Source organism: Stegastes partitus, unplaced genomic scaffold (assembly GCF_000690725.1).
Source record: "Stegastes partitus isolate 25-593 unplaced genomic scaffold, Stegastes_partitus-1.0.2 Scaffold263, whole genome shotgun sequence".
Taxonomy (NCBI): domain Eukaryota; kingdom Metazoa; phylum Chordata; class Actinopteri; family Pomacentridae; genus Stegastes; species Stegastes partitus.
The window spans coordinates 399718-424213 of record NW_007577994.1 but is presented as its reverse complement, the minus strand read 5'-3'; the positions used below and the strand labels follow the sequence as shown (position 1 = coordinate 424213).

The 24496-nt window shown below is 41.3% G+C and overlaps 1 protein-coding gene across 2 annotated transcripts; it reads left to right on the top strand.

Moving 5' to 3' along the window:
- The first annotated feature begins 9268 nt into the window (after window positions 1-9268).
- LOC103357589 (SH2 domain-containing protein 4A) lies at window positions 9269-19664 on the top strand. 2 transcript variants are annotated; one of them, XM_008282200.1, is made up of 6 exons: window positions 9269-9532; window positions 11935-12375; window positions 15422-15539; window positions 16638-16743; window positions 16843-17071; window positions 18301-19664. In XM_008282200.1, exons 2-6 carry the CDS (start codon window positions 12201-12203, stop codon window positions 18444-18446), a joined length of 774 nt encoding a protein of 257 aa, XP_008280422.1. In that variant the 5' UTR covers window positions 9269-9532; window positions 11935-12200; the 3' UTR covers window positions 18447-19664. The 2 variants fall into 2 exon arrangements, with proteins under 2 accessions (XP_008280422.1, XP_008280421.1); XM_008282199.1 differs by having other exon boundaries at window positions 9271-9532; window positions 16638-16749.
- The last annotated feature ends 4832 nt before the right edge of the window (window positions 19665-24496 follow it).

Below are 24496 nucleotides of genomic sequence, written 5' to 3'. Positions count from 1 at the left end.
CAACAACAACAAGAAGAAAATCTACAGACATGTACTTGTATATTTATTTATGGACAAATCTGTGTTTATTTGTGTTCGCACGTGTGCGTGAGAGTGTGAGGGAGAAGACAGCCAGACAGACAAACGAGGAAAACAGCGGCGACCTTGCCAACATGGTGACAGAATGTGCCATGTGTGTTACAGACGCTGTGTGTGTGTGGCAGCGACAACGTCTGCTGGGCAGCCGGGTCAACAGACAGACCGGTCGCCATGGCAACAGTGTCACACTCGAGCCCCGCGTGCCAAGCTGTGAACACGGAAGTCGTGTAAACAATATGGAAGTCTGAGTCGCTTTGGAGGAGACAGCTGAAAAGTTTTCCGGATGAGGCCTGATGATAAACAAAAGGAGGTGAAGTCACGTTTCACAGGTGGCTCATCCGACTGTCCTACTGGGACGAGCTCACGTGCTTTCTGAAGAACCACCTCACTGCAGAATTGCATCAAATTTTTGTGCATGCAGGGAACTGAAACCTCAGTTCTGGCAGTGCAACATCACTGCAATGTGAGTCAAAGCAACATCACTTCCTTATGTTGTATACCACATGTAAAAGATGTCAAACATGTACAAGAGCACCTCAAAAAGTTCTCGGCCTCACCAGAAAACAAGGGGTGTAATTCTCAGTTTTGGGCATAACTATGCACTATAAAGCCTGATGGCACTGTTCACACAAAGTCAAGTGTTTGAAGCAATCAAAGAAAAAAGGAAAGGAAAGCTTGGAGTGGGCTGCTGCAGGACAATTCATCCATTCACACAGCACAGGTGGCAGAAGCAGCGAATGTGACTTTGAACTGTTGCTTCATGAACCGTACTCACCCGACCTGCACCGTCTGACTTCTGTCTCCCAAACTGAAATCCCACTTTCATGGTCGCCATTTTCAGAGTGATGATGAAGTCATGCATGTTGTTGAGGAGAATCTGGAGGCTTAAGATGTGACCTTCTTCTGCGAAGTAGGGCTGGACCTGAACATCCGAATATTCAGCCGTTGTGGTGGTATCTGGACAGCAATTTTGATATTCGGAAAAGTCCTATTTCAAGGTAGTTCCTTTAATAGAGATATTAATAGAGATACTGTAGGGACACATCTTTCCAGGTGACTTTTGCAAAAAATGGCCAAAACTTGACCTTTCCTAGAATTTTTCAGTCCAAACCATTAGAGACATAGACATAACAAATTGCACACTATCTATACACTAATAGAGTTTGGATGATAGTGAACTGGACTCATGGCATCATCACTGACTCCTGTAGCAAGTTCCACTGGTGCATCCCTAAGATCTGGCTCATCAGGACCATCCTGAAAGAATGAGTGAAAGACAGAAAAGATTGTATTACAACAACCACTGTAGATTTAAAAAACAAAACAAAACAAACAAACAAAAAAAACCATCATAGGTCTCAATAGAGCTCATTTGGGCAAAGTGAAATGGGAGGTCCATATGAAAAATTACAAATTAACCTCACAGTTACACAGAATTTACCTGCTCATCCTGGACTTTAAAAATGGCAGCCAAAGCATCTGCACTTTTCCCACTTCTGGAAGCCTTCTGTCTGAACAGGGTCATCAGGCGTGGAGTGTGGCGATCAAGTTCAGCATAAAATGTGTTTCAAAGGTTCAGGTTTGTTATTTGTTGAAATTCTGCATACACCTGCATTTAAGTCAAGTTAAAAGACGTTACAGTAACATCAATTAGCTATAATGCCCAACTTATATTAAACTGAGCTACCGAGCTGTTCTATATGACCTCAGACTCCATTTAAAGAGCAGGTCAGAGATTCATGAACTCTTTCACATCACAATGGTCTGTGGTCGCAAGACAAATGTGGCCTGCATCATTTTTAATAATAAAAGGTAGATTTCCGCTTGCCTTCTTGACCTCAACGGTCTGTCTCAGATGTTAAAGACTTGAGGGCTCTTGAAGTTGTGGAAAGTTGGGCATAAAGTTGACCTCTGCACGCCTGGGTCTTTTCACGTTGCAGCGGTGAGACTCGTTGTCTGGGTTACTTTTGCTTAGGATTACATATTCAGAGACATGCTCATGAAATGTACATAAAGGACACCTGAATGTCTGATGACTCTGCCCCACTCTGCTGCTAGGTTCCGGAGTGTGGCTTCTTGACAAGTGAGTGCTTACTTAGTGTATTAAGTGTCTGAAATGTGCACATACAGTTATCATGAAGGCATGGCAGTGGGTTCACTCCTGAAAAATGACTGTGCTGCAGTCAACAAAGTGTAAACAAATGGGTTCATGTTGTAAAATGAGCTGAACACAACTTACACTGCCGAGCCATTGTTGAGTAATTGGTCATTTTGTTGCTCTGTACTTGTGACATGTGTAATGACAATAAAGTTCTGATTCTGAGAGCAGCAATCTGATGACACAAGAAAAAAAAGGTTTCTTTAACAGAACACAAACCGTGTAGCAATACTTCATAGAAAATGCAGCTTCAGAACATAATTTGATATTGACATTTGTTTTTACTGACCATGGAAATAAACCCTAAAAGATTATCATCATACTAACAGGCAACATATGCATCCACTGAATACTAATTTCTCAAAGAACACAGTTATTTATGTGTAAAAAGGAAGGTTTGCAATTGGGTCTTTTCAATATGTATGTCTGAATTTCTCTTACATTAATATAAAGCTAGCCAACAAAAACATTTACACATAATTTTGTTTGTAGTTCACAAAACACATGCTGATCTTTCACTGTTTAGTCACCTTTTTTTTTTCATCACTGTGAAACTTCCATAATAAAATTAGAATCCCCTCCATTTCAAGTACAGAACATCAAATACTAACTTACATCAGTTTTTTTTTCTTTCTGCTGACACAGCTGTAACAAGGCACTGAAAATGTCATATATTTTTTTTGCTCAGTGTCAAATGTAAAGTATTCCTGACACCACTGCAGCATTGGCTCACTTGAATTAGCTTAACTTCCGGTCATAAGCTAGCCCGTTTGAATTGGCTACTTTGCTAAAATTGCTTCAGGCGTTTGAACTAGCTAACGTCCCGTCCTGCCACGTAGCTAAAAACGACACACGTTGTCAATAAAAAACATCATGAACTTCCTGATAAATGTCTTCAAGTCTTATATCGACTACTTACTGTCACTCCCGCACTGAGCCCGAACTTGGTTCCGTTCGGCTGAAGTTCACTGTTCAACTATGCGGGACCGGAAGTCATCTTCTTCAACTTCCTGTATCGTCCGCATGGCTCGTCTATGGGCCATACGTCTCCTGCTATTCTGAATGTGACATAATTCATCACACCACGTAGACTAAGAAATATTATATCTGGATAGATAATAATAATAATAATAATAATACAAAGCCATTATAAAATGCACTAAAACTTATTGCGGTGTTATATTTTAAATGTCCTATTACATGTATGGATTATTTCATATAGGGACAGATACAATGTCTACTGACATATATGACAGTATGGTAAATATTTGTTTAAACGTAATAATAAATAGTATATTTACATTCACGATTTATTTAGTTATTTTCACATAATATGACATAAAAGATGTTGAAACTATAAGTTTTAATAAGTGTGGATTGGTGATTTTAAGCAGTATTACTTAATCTGCTAAATTTCTATTTTGCTCAAACATATCAATTGCTAAATTTAAGGGTTGTAAAAGTTGTACATTTATCACTTTAGGTACAGCATACTTAATTTGTAAAAAGCTCATAAAAATTAAAAATGATAAACTTTTACAACAATCAAGGAATACTCAAGACATTTGAGTCTCTCCGGTTTACAGTGTAGATATCGAGACCATAAGAGTTTTTTGTACCAGTTTGAAAATATGTTTGTTTCTGTTGTAAAGATGGGCATAGTAACATGGAGATCTATGGAGATGGACTTGGTTTAATAGGCAATCACATGTGGTGATTTAAGGAACTGCAGATTTTGCCACTGCTGTATTTTCTAACCTTGAAGGTTTGTTATAAAGAAGCTAACATAGACCCCACTACCCAACACCAAGCAGCAGACAGACTCAGATAGCTTATAGCTGGTGAACACTGTTGAGTATTTCCCCTGGGGGTTGGTTCAGAGCAAAACAGAACCAAAAGGGGAGTGAATATTTCTTAAATACATGTGCTGGATGACCACAAGTGGGACTCAGTGAATGTGCAAATGAGCACCTGTTTGTTAAAAAACCACAACAACATTATAAGGTGTTGCTTCTTCTTACAGCTTGTTCAGTTTCTCTCAAGTTAATTAATGCTGCATTAAGTATTGCTGCTCCTTTATGTTTATTCAGCCATATCAAGTAATCAGTGAAGCAGCTCCCCTGATAATACCCACGCTCAATGCTGGCTTCATTTTGAATCCATGTAACCTGGTTATAGTAAAGTGTATTTGTTATTAAATTCAGGATTGTCAGTAGACTCATATCAACAGTGGGTGTACCTGATAATTAAAGCCAATGTGGCAAATGGATGTTAAAGTCTGCTGAAAACTCTTTAAAACTCATTATGCAAATTATGCGGAAAAAAGTCAACATACAGTGTTTTGGTAGCCTGCTGTGCCAAACACCCAGGGGTGCATGCTCCAGCAGAGTTTGTTCTTCCAGTTAAATTACGTTGGGGACTAAAGCAACACTTCTTCGCGGTCTGTTTAACCACATGCATCTCTCATGTGAATCCATGCTAATGCACAGCCTCTTCATAGGGCAAGCTCTATGTCAGTCCATGCATTAAACATGGAGCGGTTGAGGGGAGAACATGCTGGAATACCAATAAATGCTATCATATTGCTGAATAAGGGCCCTAACAGCAGGATGGGAAGTGTAAATTTTGTGGTTAATAGCAAAAGTCGACCTCTTCAGCATGCACTATCGATGTCACATGAGACACATCGTCATTCTTATGCATGTATAGTAGATAAAAATTAATAATTGCATAATGAAACTAGATAGATTATGCAGATGTGGTCTCAGTAGAGACTTATTGGCAGTCTGTTCTTATCTTACAATGCATGCTCGATTGTAAAGGTTAAAGGTCAGGGAAATGTTGTCAATTGTGTATTCTTGCAGACTGGCCCCAAAATGGATTCAAGAACAGATTAACCTGCTATGGGTAAAACCTGGTGCAAAATATTTGGCTGCAGGCTTTTGCCATTCGCTCACCTTGAGGTCACCACCTTAACAGTGAATATATTGTAAATTTAATGGAGAATTTGTGCCACTTAGGTACAATGTGAACTGAATAACTAATGTTAAACCAGTGACAGAAGCTTTAAACAGGCTGTACAAGGTAGCAAAAGGTTGATTGTATTCATATCGTACACTTTTATGTATTCAAATTGTATTGAAATAGGATTTTTATGTATTGAGGGCAGATTATGACACAGGCTTCCACTCTGAAGCCTCCAGACAAGGTAAAATGTCTTTACTATTTGAGGTTCTATTAATCAGTCAGTCAAATTACCACAAGTTAATAATTGTTAGACACTTAACCCGGGGCTCTGGGGCAGCTGGCTGCTTTGCCTCCGAGACTTTAGCGTCCCAGAAGGTTCTGAAAAAGACTCGGGGCAAAATAGTTTAAAGGAATATTTCAACCCAAAAAGAAAATCTCCCAACTCTGCTAAAATTGTGGTGTGATTGATTAAACCAAGCACACATACTCAGAAAACTTCATTTGTTTGATTTGTCTCTACATTGCTCTAAAAACAACATAAATGTCATGATCAGATTTCTCATGCAGGAAAACGCAATAAACAGCAACAATGAAGGGCACGTTCAAGTTTTTGAATATTAAATAGGTTGCGTTAATGTTGACTTGCTCTTTACTAACACTGTAGTTTTCACTTGAATAGAGCAAGACATTTAAAAGATCTGATATTAGATGCTTCAGTGTTGCTCAGATCTGTGTACATACTGAGGATTAATCAATAATGCACACATATTTCTGTAGAATCACTTCAATCATCTCCTCATTTCCTGATGCCTGACCAGGGTTTAGTCACTGCCTCCTCTCTGGACTAAAACACTGGGATCCTTTCATGTATTACTGATTTGACCTGCTGTTTTCCTCCAGCAGAGGACGCTGTTCATGCAAAATTACCATTTGAATGAGTTCATTCCCCTTCACGATGATTCACATGTAAAAATAATGTGACAACTTCGGGGACTTTCCCAAGGTGTATCACTCCAACAAATTACACAGGTGAGATAATGGCAGATCAAAGATCATATATTTGTTCCTTACTGTAAATGTTTCCTTGTACTAACTAATTCCAGAGAGGTTGAAAGGTGCGGTCACGTCATGATAAGAAAGAATTCTGCCTTTGTGTGTGCAGACATTTAAGGAAGTAACTAGCTAAAAAATCAACAAAAAATCCTGTTTAACATGAATCAGAGTTTTTCTTGGACAACAGGCAAGGTTTAAATAAGTGCATTTGGGGTTAGGATAAGTCTACTGAGGTGAATGTTGGGTTACAGGTAAATTTACAACCCCTAAATTGGGGATATAAAGGAATTTAACCTGATTCCTAAGATTGTTAAATACTAGTCATCACAAAAACAAAGCATGAGTGTAGCCATCTGTCAGTTTACAGACTTTGAACTCCCAGCCCTGATAGTCACTGAGAGACAAACAAACAGGTGTCTGGTATCACTGAGACGCTGGTTTTGGTGGAAACTCAACAGTATTGACTGACGACAGCTGTGGTTTCATTTTGCACCACGTCCAAAGTGCAAAAATAGAATGAAGTTTGGGGAAATCTCAGTGATCTTGTGGTCATATGAAGCTTTCACTGTGGCAGAAAGTAACCATAAAGGGTGTTTGTCGTATATTGATTGTTTGATTTTTTTTTTTTAATTTTGTAATCAAGCATCTGTTGGTTTTAATAAGGGATTAAAGCAGAATTAAGTTTGTAAGAAAAATGTATTTCTCTTGCTCTTTTCTAACTCTTAGTCTTACTGGTGGAAAGTAAATAAGTACATTTATTGAAGTTCTGCACTTGAAAACAATTTTGAGATACTTTACTTGAGTATTTCCATTTCATGCCGCTTTATAGTTCCACTCTAATAAATTTCAGAAGGAAATTGGACACTTTCTGCTCCACCTTCACCTTCTGGCACCTTCAGTTACTTTTAGGATGGAGATTTTACACAATAGATAATATAACAAGCTTGTTTCCTACCTTTATGGCTTCTTACATAAACAGTGTTGAGTTGTTACCATCTCCAGCCAAGAACAACTTTTCCCAGAAGACTTCTCACGTGGGCCGCAAGGTGACTCGGTGGTTGGCACCGTTGCCTTGCAGGTAGACGGTTGCCGGTTCACGTTCTGGTGAGGACACCCGGGATCTGTCTGTGTGGAGTTTCCATGTTCTCCACGTGCAGCGTGGGTTCTCTCCGGGTTCTCTGGCTTCCTACCACAGTCCAAAAACATGCTGAGGTTAATTGGTGATTCTAAATTGTCCGTAGGTGTGAATGTGAGTGTGCTTGGTTGTCTGTCTCTAAGTGTAGCCCTGTGATAGACTGGTGACCTGTCCAGGGTGTCTCCTGCCTTCACCCTGAGTCAGCTGGGATAGACTCCAGCCCCCCATGACCCTAGTGAGGATTAAGCGGTGTATAGATAATGGATGGATGGACTTGTCACATGGTTTTCATTTCAATTTGAAAAAATGTTCAAAATGCTTCAAAAGGTCAAAAATTAAAGATTAGAGGATAAGATCAGAGAAAAAAGAGTTTTTTGTTCTTTTCTCTCCCACTGATCATGTGACCAGCCTTCAGCATGAAAACTGTAAATAAGGTGCTTTTACTTCAGTAGGATTTTTTATGCAGGACTTTTACTTGTAGTGGAGTATTTTTACGTTGATGTATTGCTACTTTAACTGAAGTAAAAGATCTGAATGCTTTTTTACACATTTCAAAATGCATTTTTGTAATACATATGTACAATCAAATTGAATCTGTTGCTCACTCAAACACTAAAACGGTGGCTCAGCCTTTGCACAGTATCATTTTGACATTGTGAGACGTTTATGATGCAATAAATTGGTCCCCCTACAGTCTGTGTGCCACATTTAAAAGAAGAACTTTCATTCTTAGTCTTACAAACAAACAGCGACGTCTATTTCTGACTCAGCTGAACATGCTCCGGGGTTTTTCCACTGAACTCCCTCTTGGTCTGGTTTGACCAGAAGTCTGGCTTATGCTGGCTCATGTTTGCAAACAGATACCGCTCTGTAACTGATATTACTGAGTCAATTTGAACACTTTATAATCTCAAATTTACTGGTCAAAGAGACTCCAAATAGGTTACCAGGACGTTTCTTTCAAAAAACATGTAATTTGATACTAACTGTAGAGAAAATGGAGGGAATTTGTGTCACTGAAAGAGACTTTTAGTCAGTGCAAAGCGTAAAATTAATTGAAAATAATGTTGTCAGTAACAAATTAGCAATAAATAAGTATGTATTTAGAAAATATAGGTTGTTCTTTCATATGAAACAAAAGCTTTTCCTGCAATTTTTGCAAAAATTACAATGTTTTATGTAGAAAAACATCATTAAGTGCTGTGTTTGTTTTGGGTTTACGGATGAGGAAGTTCAGCAGAAGCACATCTCACTTGAGGTTGCTTCCATTTGTTGTGTCTACTACAAATATCAGGCACCTTCTACAGAAAAACAAAGCCATTAATTTTATTGCATGTAAACACTCGCTGCAGGTCAAACCCCCATAACCCCCGACAGCCAGCTCAGTAAAAACCAGGACACATCCCGGTTATCTCCACATGGATGCACATTTTCCGATATGAACAGTTGCTCAGAAGCACGTGAGTGAGATTTTACAGCCTCCAACTGGACTTGGACCAGATCTGATGGTATGGCGACTGTGGGAGAAAGCAAAACAATGAGCGCTGATATCAAAACTGTGTCAACAACCTGTTGACGGAAAAAAAAATCCCGTGGAAGAAATACCCAGATTCCTTCCTGCACATGTGGTGCCGTGATTAATGGTTTCATTCAAAGCCGGCAGGACTTCCTGGAGGAAGGAAAGAAGGGAAAAAGGGGGGGTAAATACAGCTAAATTGAAATGCAGAATAAGGAGTATTTCCCATGATGCTACAATTGGGAGAAGTTACAGAGCCTGTCAGGGGAAATTAAATTCTTCACGTCCTTGAGCTAATGTCACGAGGGAGCAGATTAGAAAGATTAAGCTGTGAGGTTATATTATAGGAGTGTTCGTACGCATCTCCTCCTGTGATAATTTCGCCATATTTCCTTGTCGGGATCATAAATAGGAGATCAGAAGGAAGGAGGCGGAGGAGGAGAAAAGATGAATGCCGTGATGTCAGTCCGTCCCACTCCTGTTCAGTACAAATGCAGCAGCTGAGCCTGCATGCCACTGCTGCTGATCTGATCCCACACACACACACAAGGACAAAGACACACTCATCACACACACTCAGAGTCACAACCAGAGCTGGGAGATGCTACCGGCTGGCAACCACTGAGTAAGTCCTCTTTCCCTCCTCTCTGCTCGTCTTTCTTTCATTCTCTGTGTGTCTTTGTTGTTTGCTTGCCACCGCACAGAGTTAATTTATCTCTCACACTCGTCTCGGTCGCTGTGAAATGGCCACTGTTTCCTCAGACTGAGAGACTTTTCAAACTTTTCTCTCAGTATGCCGTGCACATACCTTTCTCCTCTCCTCTCCTCTGCTTCTCTTTCTTTTCTCTGTGAGGCAAATCCCGGACTTATTTGCATGTGGGCACCGAGCCAGAGCTGGATGCTTTACCTTTAGAGAGCTGAGAGAGTGTGTGTGTGTGTGTGTGTGGATGTGGAGCCGCTATATGTTAATTTTATGTGTTTTGAAGTGTCTAAGTTTGGAATCTTTCTGTCTTGATTCCCGCCATGCGTTCAGTTCATTATAGGAGCTGTGATGCAGGTGTGAGTCTGTTTCTTGTTACAGCGAGCTCAGGCAATTAACCACGGAGCAGGATGTTTGCAAATCTCGTCAGGTTGGGTTTATTTGTCTTGTTCTCAATCACAGAGTCTCAAAGGGAATTACAGCTTCTACATAATGAAACAATACGAAAGCGCCGTCCCTCCCACTGTTAGACAATAGACGCTCACATAGGCGAGAACATGAAGCAGAACAGAGCTCACAGGGGAAAACTACTGTGAGAGCTGACAGCTTAATGGACAGGGACTCCAAAACTAATCACAAAACTAAACTTTTGTTACCTTCAGATTAAGCTCAGCTGTTTTCCTCTGCTAGGCTAAAAGCTAATTTAGTATTTATAAGATTGGTATCATTATTTTCCTGTAAGTTATGCCAAAAAAAAGGGTTATTTTCTAAAATGTTGAAGAGAATATGCACTCAGTAGTTTTTCCTTTAGCAAGTTTAATCTGTTTTCAGCCCCTTGAACCACAAAACATGACGTTTTACTTCTAAAAAAAATGAAATTACACCATTTATCAGAGCCAGAAACTGAAAAAAAAAACAGGAAGCAAGACCAGATTTTTTAGCTTTTGATGAGTCCATGAGGAAATTATTAGGATTTAGCTAAATCTTTATTATCTGTGGGCACTAGGAAAACTGCAGTTTGGGTTTTTTTTAAAAAATACATATATTTTTTAAGTGTTCAACTTTTGATTTTTCTTTTTTTTTTTATGGTTTATGGCATTATAACTGTGTCACAGGCATTTTTGAGTTCTCTTTATTTCTAGGTCTGGTTTTGCTGCTTCCATAGAGGTGCATGACTTTATTTTGCAGTAAAAAAATGCATCCACAGTGAGTAAAATTGTGACAAAGGAGAAATAAAATACCCCAAAACTTGCTTGGAAGTCAGAGAGTTTAAGACATATTGTGCAAAAAAATATTTTGAAAAAAAAATCATGTCTGTATGAAGTTTTTAATGCACTAAAAGACACATTAAGGCTCCATTGCTGAGTATTTCCACCTTGAAACTGCAGCGTACTGATGATCATATTCAGACTTTGAGGTTTTCATTCACACTTAAGCTTAGTTAAACCAAGCAGGCATTATTTATGTGGAAAAAAACTTCTAAATCCGTAACACTGGTGCACAGAGGTGAGTTTTAAAGGGTTTAATGCATGACCACAGAGACGTTAAACATTGTTATCAGTGCTGCTTTAGATGTCAGGTGCAGAAAATGACTGTTTTGCTGCTTCATTCAGGCTGAAACCATAGAATTACTCCAGGTCTAGTCGAAGATTTAGTCTCATTTAATGGTTCAACTGCGGCCACACCTGAAACCCAAACAGAAGGGGTGATATTTCACAATTTTATCAGCGCCCGTCGCTTTACTGTGATATTAAGTGCTGATTGGTGAGCTGTTATCTTGGACACAAACCCTATTGGCTCTCGCTGTGTTCCACATTTTTTAAAAGTGTTTGCAGCCGGGAGGGGAGGTCGCCGTCATACACAGTGTTTGCACAGTTTACGGTAAAAGGTTGTGTTCTGGGATTTTGTTCCTGAGGACTTCCCGAACGGTTCCGACTATCTGGGACGGCTGTTTATGGCTATCAGCGTCACGTGTGTTGATAAGGTGCAAAAACACTTGTCGTGGTGTTTGTGTGAAGAAATGAACTGGAGCAGGAGTCTTGTTCTCAGTCTGTCTGTTAACTACAGATAGCATGGAGTCATTAGCACCCCACCCTGTGTTAGGGTGTGTTGACATACTGGACCTGCTCCTGTTTGCCTTTCAGCGTTTGAAAGCACAGAGGCATTGCACACAACACGGCAACACACTCACACATTACACTTGGCATTGTGGCTTATTTGCTTAGGGCCTATTGTGTTCTGCCAGCCTGGACAGCATTGAATGGAGGGGGAACAAAACAATAGGGTAGATTTAATCTCTCTCTTTCTTTTTTTAAAAACCACAACAGCAGCCTTCACTGCCCAGTCGATCCGGACACGCCGCACCTCCACCTCCAACTCCAGAGAGCTCCTGCAGCGCTTCACAAAGGACGCCACGCTGACCTGCAGCAGCTGAAGACTTCACCTGACCCCACATCCTTCAAAGAAAAGGCAACCTGACACTGAGCAGAGCAGGAAAAAGGAGCGATCATACCCCACTGCTGAAACTTGACCAACTGGACCGACTGCCAGAGGGGCTGACGGCCGTCTCCAGCGCCCGGCGAACAGAGGCAGGATGCTGGCTAAAATCCTTGAGGACATGTGGGTGGAGCCGGAGGTGCTGGAGGCCCTCAGCGAGGAGCAGAAGAGGATCCTCTTCCTGAAGATGAGGGAGGAGCAGGTCCGCCGCTGGAAAGAGCGGGAAGAGAGGGAGGAGAGGGAAGGACAGGACAATGCCAGGCCCAAGAAAGGTAAAGTACAACACTGACTGTACTGGTTAAACTGGCCTGGACAGCACGCACACGTCTTATTCATCATCATTTCCAGTAATGCTAAAGAGGGAAACACCAAGTGGCTGCAAGAAAGCCATTGTTGTTACAGGAAAGATAAAGGGTACTGGTTAACGTCAGTTTGACAACAATGTAATTGAAACAGGAAATTATTGCGACTAGCTCGTAGCTACTGCTTCTCATTTCTTTACAGTCCAACACCTGATGCTACAAGCAAACTGATGAAGATATATCGAAAATTACTTCCTGAACTGACCCATTTATTATTGAAATTAGGCAAGAGTTACAGATTTTAGCATTTATTTGACATATTGTTAATGTTTGTTGAATTAAGCGCTACACTCAGCAGCTGGTTAGCTTCATTTTAAGCGAGAAGACTAGCAACAGTGGGAGCACTCATGCTAAGCTAAACTACGCTATCAGGCTGCTAGCAAGGGTAGCGTTGAATATCTCATTTCATTGCCAGAAAAAACTTTAAGAAGCAGGTGTTGATAACACCAAGAGAGAAATTACAGTAAATTTTTTCATGTACTTTATATCTGGCAACCATTTTTGGGAGCTACACGTTTAAGCTAAGTTACAAGCTTAATTTCAAGCTAGCAACAGGGGCAATGGCTAGCCTAGCGCTGTCTGTTTTTTTTTTTTTTTTTTTTTTTAGCTAGTTTCTTTAATTTGTACAAAAACCTTCGTGTAAAAACAACAAGTTGCACTTTTGTTCATGTTGTTTGCTTACCGTTTCTTGGTTGTATTTCTACCATGTTAGCAGTTTCCAGTATTTATGCTATGCTAAGCTAGCAGGCTGCTAACGCTAGATTCATTTAGCAGGCAGACATACGAGTAGCATTAAATTTTCCATTTAATTCCCAAAAATAACTTTTTCGCGTGACTATTGACGACACAGAAAGTAATTACAGAGTTTTTAATGTCATTGTGCTTATTTACTATTACGGTACGCTCATTTTACAACTAATGAATGTTAATAAGCATAAAATGACAACACAAACAGAGTATTTACAGCGTTTTTACTGCACCTATAATGACTAGTTTTAGGTCATTTCTGGCTGGCAACCATGTTTGGGAGGTACAAACATTCACATATTATAAAATGTAACCTTTAAGTCCTTTCACAGCTAAGTAATGTTAATTAATTGATGACATCGAAAGAGCACTAGCTGTACTTTAACTGCAGCTATAATTAATAACTACCACGTCGTGTTCTCTATTTTATGTAATTAAGCCATGGAAACCATTTTTGATACTACAAACATACAAATTTTGAAAAATGACCCACATATTCCCTTTAACAACTAGTTAATGATGACACTGAAAAGCAATAACTAGCTGTTGCTATAATTAATTACTGTAAACTAATGTAATTTATCCTTAGTGGTTATTTTTAGGAGCTACAAACATACAGACTTTGTAAAATGGCACCTGTAAGCTCTTTAATAACTCATTAACGTTGACCAGAAATCTTCTTAACCCTCCGTGCACATGAGTCACGAAACACAAGCCGTGCAGCGACACCTTCTCCGGTAACCAATCTGATTAATGTGTTTAAATTACACCCAAACAAATCCTGTTTTTTTTTTGTGGATTTGCTCTGCCAGTGGCCTGTGTGTCTTACTCATCTCGCCCAGCCTTCCTCCATTTAATCTGACTCACTGATACCCTGTCACCTCCACCGGTTCAGCCGCACAATGCCAGTGTGTGTCTGTTTGTGTGCGTTTGTGCGAGACGGACAACCGGTCGAGTCCTCCTGTGTTGCTGAGAGCCGAATAAGATTGAGTAAGCCCCGCGGTTTGGGGCGTCACCACACTTTAAACCACATATTAAGTTCCCATCTTTGTTTACCCAATCTCTGCCGTGTCACCCGAGAGGCAGCCCAGTGTGTGTCACCCGTGTGTTTGCATTACACAACATGCAATCCAGTTAGGCGTCTTTTTGTATTGTTCTGTTCTGTGCCTTTACGTGCACAGACAGGCCTTTAAATGTCACTTTCACGATTAACCTGTGAGCGCAGATTTCTGGTGAATTTGCAGGTGCGGTCGCAATAAAGACGCCTCAGATCTGTGATGGAAACCGCCTCCGAGTGCCGCTATCACATTTTATAACTTAGTGCGTAAACAAAGGTGTGTCGGACAAACAGACTATGATTGAGTGTTGTCAGATAACGCAGAAATAAAGGTCCTAAAAATGAGCAGAAACAGGGCTGCCCTTTGTCAGCTGGTTTGTAAGAAGTGACCCCGCTGTGTGTTTAAAGGCAGAAATCTAATGCTGCTTCTGTAGGGTTTGAATTTTCAAGCCACGCCCCCCATCAGTGACATCACGGCAGGTGTTTGGTCTTTATCAGGTGCAGTCATGGAAAACATCTGAGCTGTCACTCATTGTGGGGTCTATTTCTGACTACCGCGTCACGATGAGTCAAAATATGTTTTCCAGGACGTAGATGTGACTTGTTACATAATTTAGTCATTTAGAAGTGACAAATGTAAATTAGAACATTAATTAGCTTCTATAAAATAAAATAAATGTCCTGAAAACTAAACATTTCCAGTCCAAACCTTAGAGCAGGCTTCTAATAAACCAGTTAAATGCAGCCCTAAGCTCTCACTACAGGTAGAAAAGCCACTTTTACTTGCTGTTTCAGTTTCTTTCACTCCTTTCTTTCATAATGATCCCACATGAAAACTGTCTCATAGTGAAACACAATAACTCAAATGGAAAGACCATAAAAAAGATGGTGTAAGGCCTCATGAAAAGGAAAACGTTAACTGAAGACAGACAGCTAATCTGAAAAAGTTCAACTGTGACGAGGAGGAAGTCTGGTGCTGGTTTGCGATGGTTCCTGGACGCTATCGTTGTAAGACAGCACCACCTTCTGGTGAAACGCCAGAATACCAACGGATACAAAAGGACTAATTCAGTCTGTGTTAGATCCTGACACTGTGATTAAAATATATTTTCCCATGAGGCTCACCTGTTTTTGTTTTCTTTGTGTTTCCAGCTTCCAGTAAACATGTGACTTGGCTTCTCGGCCGCGACGGAGACGTGAGCGTCATGGTGATCGGAGAGGTGGACGAGTTCAGGTCCTCCAGGCTCCTCCAGGGCCTCATGAACAACAGGTAGAAACACAAGACGCCAATGAGCCCTTTAAAAATGTCAACACAGATTCACTAATTCAGGCTCTCTGACACTGATTTAAACACAACTAGGACGTGCAAATGCAAATGAGACGTATCTGTTAGGCGGCGTTGTGACAAAATTCAGCTGAATGTTTTACAGAAACGGGTTGCTCAGGTCAGATTTTTTTTAAAGAATTTGATGGAAACAAAACCTTTGATAACAGGAAGATGTTGTATGTTTTTAGCTAAAGATAAAAATAAAAATTCAACCACAAACTGCTTCATCATGTTTTCCACATAATGAACAAACCCTTTGTGTGGTTTAGTCGTAGCTCAAATTTTCTAAAAGAATTTGACAGAAACAACCCAAAACAAGAAAACCTCTTTTGTTTCTCTTATGTCACCGGCTGAAGCAGATAAATCCAAGAATGATCAGCTCATGTCTTTCATACAGGAAATATTCAAATGTCACTGATTCTGGCTCTTTAAATATGATTACAACACACGAATGCAAACTAACAGTGTCGTCTTATGTTTTCATGTATTTATTTTCTAAAGAACACCAGAATCAGGTTTCACAGACATTGGCTTGTTCGTGTGGTTTCATCTGTTCGGTCAAATTTTCTGAAATGAATTGATGGAAACGTCACAGTCGCCCAGATCATAACCATCTCTTGTGTTTTGAATATTTCACAGGCGGAGCCAAATAAATTCAAAGAATGCTAAACTAATTGCTTTTACACAGCAGATAATGATCTTTGTTGGGGTTTTTTTTTTTTTTTTTAAGCATGAAATTAAAAGAAAAGAGCCTGATTCTTTGTAATTGATGGCCTGACATCTGTTAGTCTCTCCCGGCTTTGGTAGTTAGTTGATCCATCCCGGACAACATGTTTCCAAACCAACACATCCTCATAGGTATTACGTAACTCTAATTGTCTTTGATAAGATCAACAGTGAACTGAAGAGTTTCAGACAGCTAGCAGTCTCCTCGTCCCAATTTGATTATGGAAGTTATTTGCCAAATGACTGACTAGAGGATTGGTTTAAAGGTTGGGAAGGCCGTCTGTAGCGCTAAAAATGGACGTCTTTGTCTTCCAGACTCCACAGCGATAATATGAATGGCATCCAGACAGCCGATTTGCTGCCAGGAAGAGAGGCCCAGCAGCTCGGCTTTAAAGAAGACATCCAGCTGCCCCTCGCAGATGTTAGTGTGAGTGTTTCTGTGCGGGGTTTTAAAGTTGGGAGGGTGACATGACGAGTGTGTCGGCGTCTCACCGTCCGGTTGTGCCCCACTTTCACACAGGATGACCCACCTACGCCGACCGACCAATCGTCCGAGGAGGACATGGACTCCTGCGGCGCCGACGACGACCTGAAGGACCCCGCCGAGGACAGCGACAGCGAATCAGGCAGCAGCTCGGACAGCCTCAGCGACTGGGCTCCTCTCTACAGGCCCCATCTTAGTAGCCATGGCAACCAGCCGCTCAAAGCCCAGCTGTCAGACACAGAGAGGACTGGTGCACAGGACAGAGGTGAGAAAACAGGAGGGAAGAGGTGGAGATAAAACGGATTCGTGTGTGTGTTTGTGTTCAAATTTAAAAGCTTCTGATTGTCGCTGGGTGCATCGTAACATGTGGCACACTTCAAAGTACACACACAGTGGACATGAACACAACTTGTAGGCCACAAGGATGACAAAATCTACCAATTAGTTGATCCACAGATATTCACAGAAGCTGTTTAGAAGGCAAAGCAGAGGTATCGAAACATACAGATAATAACAACAACTATGATATTTTAGTAAATGTAATATTGATGCTGTGAATCTAGTGACTACATGGTGGACACACAGGAACAACATACGGTACCGTTGTGGTTCTGAGTGTAATTAATTTGCCCAAACAGACAAAACACAAAATGTATAGAGCTAGAGATAAATTTGAGTCGTTCCATTTTTTATTTCGTTCGATTTTTCCTATAGATGTTATTTCGATAATATCGTTATCGTGAATTCTTTCGGCCGCGATAATCACGTAGTAAAAGTCTGATACCGGATGCGTCCATATCTTAACGTGCAAACGGCGCAACATTCGAGCATTTAGATGTGATCTCTGGAATCTTATCGTGCTTAACTGTAATGAAATCTATAATCTATAATGAAATCTGGTTACAAAAACCGTTGTTTTATTAACTGTAAAGCAAAGTTCTTGCATCCATTGGTGAAAAAAATGATTAATAACTCTAAATATACACCATTAGACGTAAATGTAGCCTTACAATAAATAAGTGCACTGTTAAGATAATAAAATAAGAAACTATACAACGAGATGAGATGATCTTCATTAATGCCATGCAGGAAAATTATGAAATATCACAGCGGCAGAAAACAACTTTATATAATTTATGGGCATCTACTGTTTACGAATAGCAAAAATAAAAGGATGTTAAAAGCGGTTCACACCAACAGAAACATACAGTATCATAACATACATGATCATAATTTACAAAGATGTAAAACCGCATTTTAATGTTGACTTTACTTTATAAATTGATCAGTGCTTTAATCTGTCACAACGACTGGTATTTATTCAGCTGATTGTATTTTAAAGCAGTAGTTTATTGTGACAAGACACCAGTTTCAATGTGTGTGATAAATGTGAGGCTACTTCTAAGCAGTATTATCCAACACTCTGTTGCTGATTGCTGCTAATTCAGTGTCACCAGGATTGGGAAACTCACTCGTTCTCTCTTTGTCTCCCAGAAGCCGAGCTTTGCAAAGAGAAGCCAGAAAGTCGTGTGGCTCAGCTCAGGAAAACGTTCGCAGGTGATCTTCACGTCACGTCACCTGCCTGCACCAAACCGCCTCTACCTGCCAAACCTGCTCACCTGCAGAGCAGACGCCATTAGGACTCCCTGAGCGTCCACCCTACGAAGGCAACACTTGATCCCAGGGAGCCTCCAGCGCCGAGGCCTGCCGCAGGAATAACAGCTCAGTCATTCAGCGACGGTCCTGGCTGAGGTTACACACATGGAAAGAAATGAGTCCTCGCATGAACCCGAGCTGTGAACTAAAACACACTTTATTAGAGCTCATTTCAAGGTCCGACCCACAGACAGAGAAACGTCTGGGGGCTGCAGCGAGACAAAGACTTGAAAGCTTTTGAACCGAAGTCAACCTGAATGATAAAACTAAGCAGCTTTGATGTCGAGTTGAAATTCAAGTTCACATAGCGTCTGTGATTGACAGGCAGACACGGAGCGAGGTGTCCAGAGAAACAGAGACACACACAGACTATTGACTACAGGTGGAAAACACTGGCTTTCTCACGGAGACGTCAGAAAACAAGTTGCTGGGAACTGAAACATCACAAAAAAAAACACTTTTATTGTCTTCTGTACTGATCCAAACTGTTTAAATGTAGTCCTTGTCTACGAACTGTTGGACACCTCTGACTTTCAGCAAACACAATGATCCTCCAGCGGGGGTTTTGAGGGTAAAATAAAAGGAATTCATTACTGGTAAACCATAAAACAGCCTGAATATACTGCATGTAGTACCTTTATTCTGAAGGGGATTTCAAAACACTCGCTCGCACACATTCACTGACAAGCGCCGACCTGCTCATCAGAAGCCTTTTAGCGTCTGGTTTCTTGTTCACTTTCACTTACCGTCGATGATTTATGGTGCAGACACAGAATGAAGATGCGGACTTTGGACAGCGGCGGTTTTATTTATTTGGCTAATCCAGCTCATTGGATTCAGCAGCACGAGGCTCGAGGGTCCGTCGGCCTGCCAGTCGGTTGATCCATCATCTCTGTGAGACGCGTCAACTCCGATTATGTGGACTGTCATCGCATTTTGGAGAGACGTTCGTGGTCTCCAGATGATGAATTACGCTATCTTTTTTTCTCCGGTGCCGCTCGTTTTAGTGAATCGTCTTGACGACTATAAACGAGACGGGATAAATTCTAATAAACTCTTGTCCAAACACCTGTAAAAACTCTGCCTCTCTGTCTCAGATGTAGTTTATACTAGCTTTTATTGTGCTGTTTAACAAATGTTGGCATGTTAACGCGCTAAAGTAAGTTTCTGAATGTAATAAAACATACTTGCTAGTAAGTAAACGCGAGCATTGTCCATGTGGCTGATGTTAGCACATCTGTTCCTCCCTGGTTTCAGTGGCTGTCTACAGTAGTTTCATAAATAAAATAATGACTTCAAGTTATCATATTTATTGATTTGACCTTGGAAATAGCATTTTTAACCACAAAATCTCCCTGTCATCCGTCATCACCAGACCAAAACTCCATAAAAATGTGAACTAAACAGAATCACACACCTCCATGGCAACGGTGCAAATGTTATTTTGCAGTGAATGGTGCCTGAAAGCTGTGGGAAGGAAGTAAACTGTACCTAACAGCGATCCCCTTGCACTGGCCTAATAATGAGTCATTTGCATTCAGTCGCTGCCCGAGGATGTTTTCACAGCTAGCATCTTAACTTCTTGCTTGTTTTTGCACTTTTCTCGTGATCGGTCGTCCCGGGGTCAGTCGACAGGGTGAGTTCGGGTAAGTGACTCGGCTCGGCAACAAATTATTCTGCTTGTTTTGGGCCCTGAAACTCTTGCTATGTTTAGGCTCGCTGAACTGCTCCGTCATCACATTAGAGGCAGCATGTATAAAAAGAACTTGTGTGACTTCAGCCAGTTTGGATTTGAACTCCTTCAAACTCTCCTGCAGCTTAAGGAGTCAGCACCTCACAGTGTGCTGGTTGGTGTGGAGGTCTGAAACAATAAAAAAAAACACACACATCCCTGGACAAATGTTTATAGGCTCCGCTCGCAGCTTTAAAGGGATATCAGATGCGAGAAGCTGCGCACGATCGCAACGTGAGAGAAGCAAGATTTTGAAGGTTTAAGGAGTGTTTGAGCTGCAGTTACTACCTAACTACGTGGTCACATGTTCCCTTTACTTGGTCACTGATTAATACCTAAAACTCTGCTCCTGCTCCTCCTTATTTTTTCTATTTGTGTGAAAAAGGACAAACTATTCCAACCAAAAGAGCGGCTTCGTGTCGCGTTCCGAACAAAGTTGCGTCTGTTCGTGGCGTGCGTCGTTCGGGGGTAGGTGGGGTCGCAAGGGGGGAATAACAGAAGTTATTGATGGTGGTCAGTCGCACAATGATTATCTATTCAGCGGGATGCATCAGAAACCGGCCCGTCGGAGATCAAACGGTCGAGCACAGAAAGCTGATTAGCATGTGGTTTGGACGGAGACAGAGGGCGAGACGCTGGGGGAGACAGAGCAAATGAGAGTCTGGTCACGGGAAGCGAAACGTCACAGTCAACTCAATAAACCTCCTCGCATTCCCTCACCACCTCCACACCCTCAGCTGTGTGTGTGTGTGTGTGTGCGTCTGTGTGTGTGTGTGTGTCCACCCATATATCTTGAATCATGTGACTCGACACGAGCAGTCATGCACACAGTGTGAAAAGCCCCGCTATATATAGTAGGACAGTGTTGGGTTTCCCAGCGAAGCATTGTAGGAGCCCGTTCATCTTTGTTCCTTAAGAGAGTGCATGTCATTGACTTGTTGTTGTGCTTCTATCTGCTGTAGGAGTCTGACGCTGCCCTCGATTGCTTTCAAAGGTGAAATTGGGACACAACAAGCACCTGACTGCATGACAGCTCGCTTCAAACACAATCCCAGAGACAATAAAACACAGCACATGTAATTTAGTGAATGAAGTCAGTGTGCAGAGGCGCTATAAATCAGGAGATCAGACGTTTAGCAGCGCTTTGCTTACTGTTTAATAACGCCTCAGTAGGTGCAGCATTAGTTTTGGCACTAGAAGGACCTTTTTTCTCATTTGTGACCTCAGCGACTTTATGTGTCATAATTCACGTTATAATTGAGCTGCTTAGGGAGAAAATGAACTCCTTCCCTATTTGGCTGTAGTGTGTTGTCTTCTATGTTTTGTATATTAAAGCTTTAATCCAATACCATATAACAGTATGCTCTCTAAAACATGTAAATAAACCCTAAAATAATTCTAAAAATGACCCGTTTTGCATCTGAAAGGAACTACAGACAGACATTTTGTACACGTTACACAATGTTTTAACAGCAAACTCCTGATCAAGCCTTCTCTCACCTCATAATCCAAACTTTGGATTTAGTATTTCACTTTTTTTTTTTTTAAACGGTAAATGGAAACTGTCTGGGTTTTTAAACACTATGACTCCAAAGTACTGGTGATTAACTGGAGGAGTGCATGTGTTTGACCACATGGTTTGATTTGTTTCTAGTAGTTTTTTACATTTACTACTGTGTTGACCTGAAAATGGGCTGCAGATGGAAATTAGCTGATAGATTTGGTACGATGCGTCTCAATCTCTTTTCCTATGAGATTCAAGTTTTTGAGCGTGGATCAACAAATAAAAAGTCACACAAATGCTTTTAGACATTTATGCCTTAGGTAATGTGGAGAATGGAAGTTGTCTTCTAAAAGAAAAAAAAAACTAGACGTAATATTTCTGCTTTAATTTTGGTTAAAAAGACAAAATTATAGTGAAAGGGCAGATCAGTTCTGTAATTTACAATACTGCGACTGTGAAACACGAAGACACCAATGAACACTGGAGGCATGGCTGCAGGAAAAGCATTTTTGGACCGTTAGCTGGTTGCCTGGTTCATCGCTTTGATCCACAATGGAGACGCTTTGCCCAGAAATGATTGTGGAAATCCCCTGAAATCTTGTTTAGAGTGATGAATTTTATTTCTCTGGTACTTTGGTGAAAGCTAAACCTCAGACATTCCAGCGACACTCCCATTTATCTCAACTGTGTTTTGTCGTCGGTGCTAATTAGCTAACTGTTAGCATGATTTCACGCAAAGCTGCTGAACACGGCAAATGCCTTCAAATAGGGTCGATTTTACCGCATTTATGTAAAAATTCTCCCTCTCTGTGGTATTCAGGATGTTGTGAGTGGGAATTTTGAGTTTTTTGCTAGTGATTTCGGAAGTAGCGGAGGCCGCAGAAGTTCATGTTTCGGGGATAGTATGTTGGTATATTTTAATTTTAGTGATATAGATTTTCTTTCTTAACTTGTATAATGTCTCAGGAAACTGTTAATTTAAAAACTGCCTCATTTTCCATTTTGCCTTAGCAGTTCCTACCAATGTTACCCGCTTGTTAGCATGCTAAATGGTTAGCCTCGGTGGTGTCCATGTTGCTGTTGCCTAGCAACACTGTTCTCACTACTTACATGTACTGTTACCACATGTTTCCGTTTGAAGGCAGAAATATTATACGTGCTAAACAAAAGTATGTTAGCATGCTAACATTAGCATTTAGCACTGTGCTGATGCTAACAGTGTAGCTAGCATGATTGCAGACTTAGATTATAGTTTAAGTTTGATTCTTAAAATCCTGTTTTTTTCATGGCATTATGGGAAAAATATTATTGTCTGACGCTTTCTAAAATAGCTACAATAAATTTACTCATTTAACAATCAAGAAATGTCACAAAACTGAGGAGCTAGCTGACGTCACAGCTCTGGTCAAGATGTGTTGCTCTCTGGAAGGGAGAGAAGCCAGTCCAGGATCAATAATCATTGGCAACAATCAATTCTGCATCATGAGGTAGAGCGAAAACAAGCCGTGATCAAATATCCGTGCACGCAGACAGACTTTATCACCGTGGCTTTGTTGAGCTTCCTGGAAGCTTCTTTAAAAAAAATCAGCAGCAAAGCTAAAGATTAACAGATTTTTGTGTACATATTACCTCCCAGGACCAAAATGTGAGAATGTTTAGGGAGCTAATTCATTATTTTTGGATTAAACTGAAAGCAATCAATTAAGGTTTTTTTTTAATTGCAAACAATTGGAATGTAATTTTTGTAATGCTGGTGTTTAATGAGCAGCATGAGGGCGGCGCTGTTTATAGGGGCCGGTCTATTCTGATCCCACCTTTAACAGCTTTAAGGGTCAAAGGTCAAGAGTCCCCCTTTGACCTGAGGTGTCACCAAAATACAACCTGAAGGAAGATGAGCCGGAGCTTTTCAGGGATGTGAGAAGGGTCATTGTGTTTCTGCCGGAGGAGTAGCATGTTTTCCATAAAAGTGAACACAAATGGATAACAGAGGCGTAATGAGGAGTGATCTCAGAAAGATGCTGTTGCTGCAAAGCTGTTACACATTTCCTAACGCTGGGGATACGGCCAACGAGAAAAAACCAAAAAAAAAAAAAAACATTCACAATGAGACACAGTGTCTCCGAGCGCACGCAGTGGCCAAAATTTCAAAGGTCTGGCTCATGAGCGAGGGGGTCCGCCCAGCTCCAGCGCAGGTTGCCTTGGGCTGGCAGGTTGCTCCGCTGCAGCGTGTTTGCATGTGAGGGGAGTTTTTCCTCCGGAGTGGGCAGGGCCGCCGGTGCTAACATATGTAAGCTCCACGGGGGTCTGTGACGGCGCACACCGGCTATCCGGACAATGCATCCATCATTAACCTCCCCGCATCTCGTCGCATTTCAGTCCTTCTCCTTCTTTGTCTGGTTATCTTCATCCCCCTGCTGTCCATCTCCCCCGTCCTCCTCCCTGCGTTTCTCTTTCCTCTCCCCCTGTGGCCTGCTTTTCATCTCACCCGCTCTCTCTCCCTGCCCTTCACCACGTCTCTCTCTCTCCCCCCCTCTTCACCCTCTCCCTGGATCCGCTTTCCACCACCACCTCCCCCAACTCTCTCTCACAACCCTCCCCCCTCCTCCTCCACCACCTCCTCCTCCTCCTCCTCCTCCCCTCCGCCGCCTCCTCTTCTCTGTCCTCCGTTCAATCCCCCCTTTTCCTCCCCCGTCTCTCCTGCCATCTTGCAGGCCAGTGGAGCCAGACTGCAGGCGTTCAGGGAGTCACTGGACCTGCTGGGCAGCGGGTGACACAGATTTCCGGTGTGTGTATGTGTG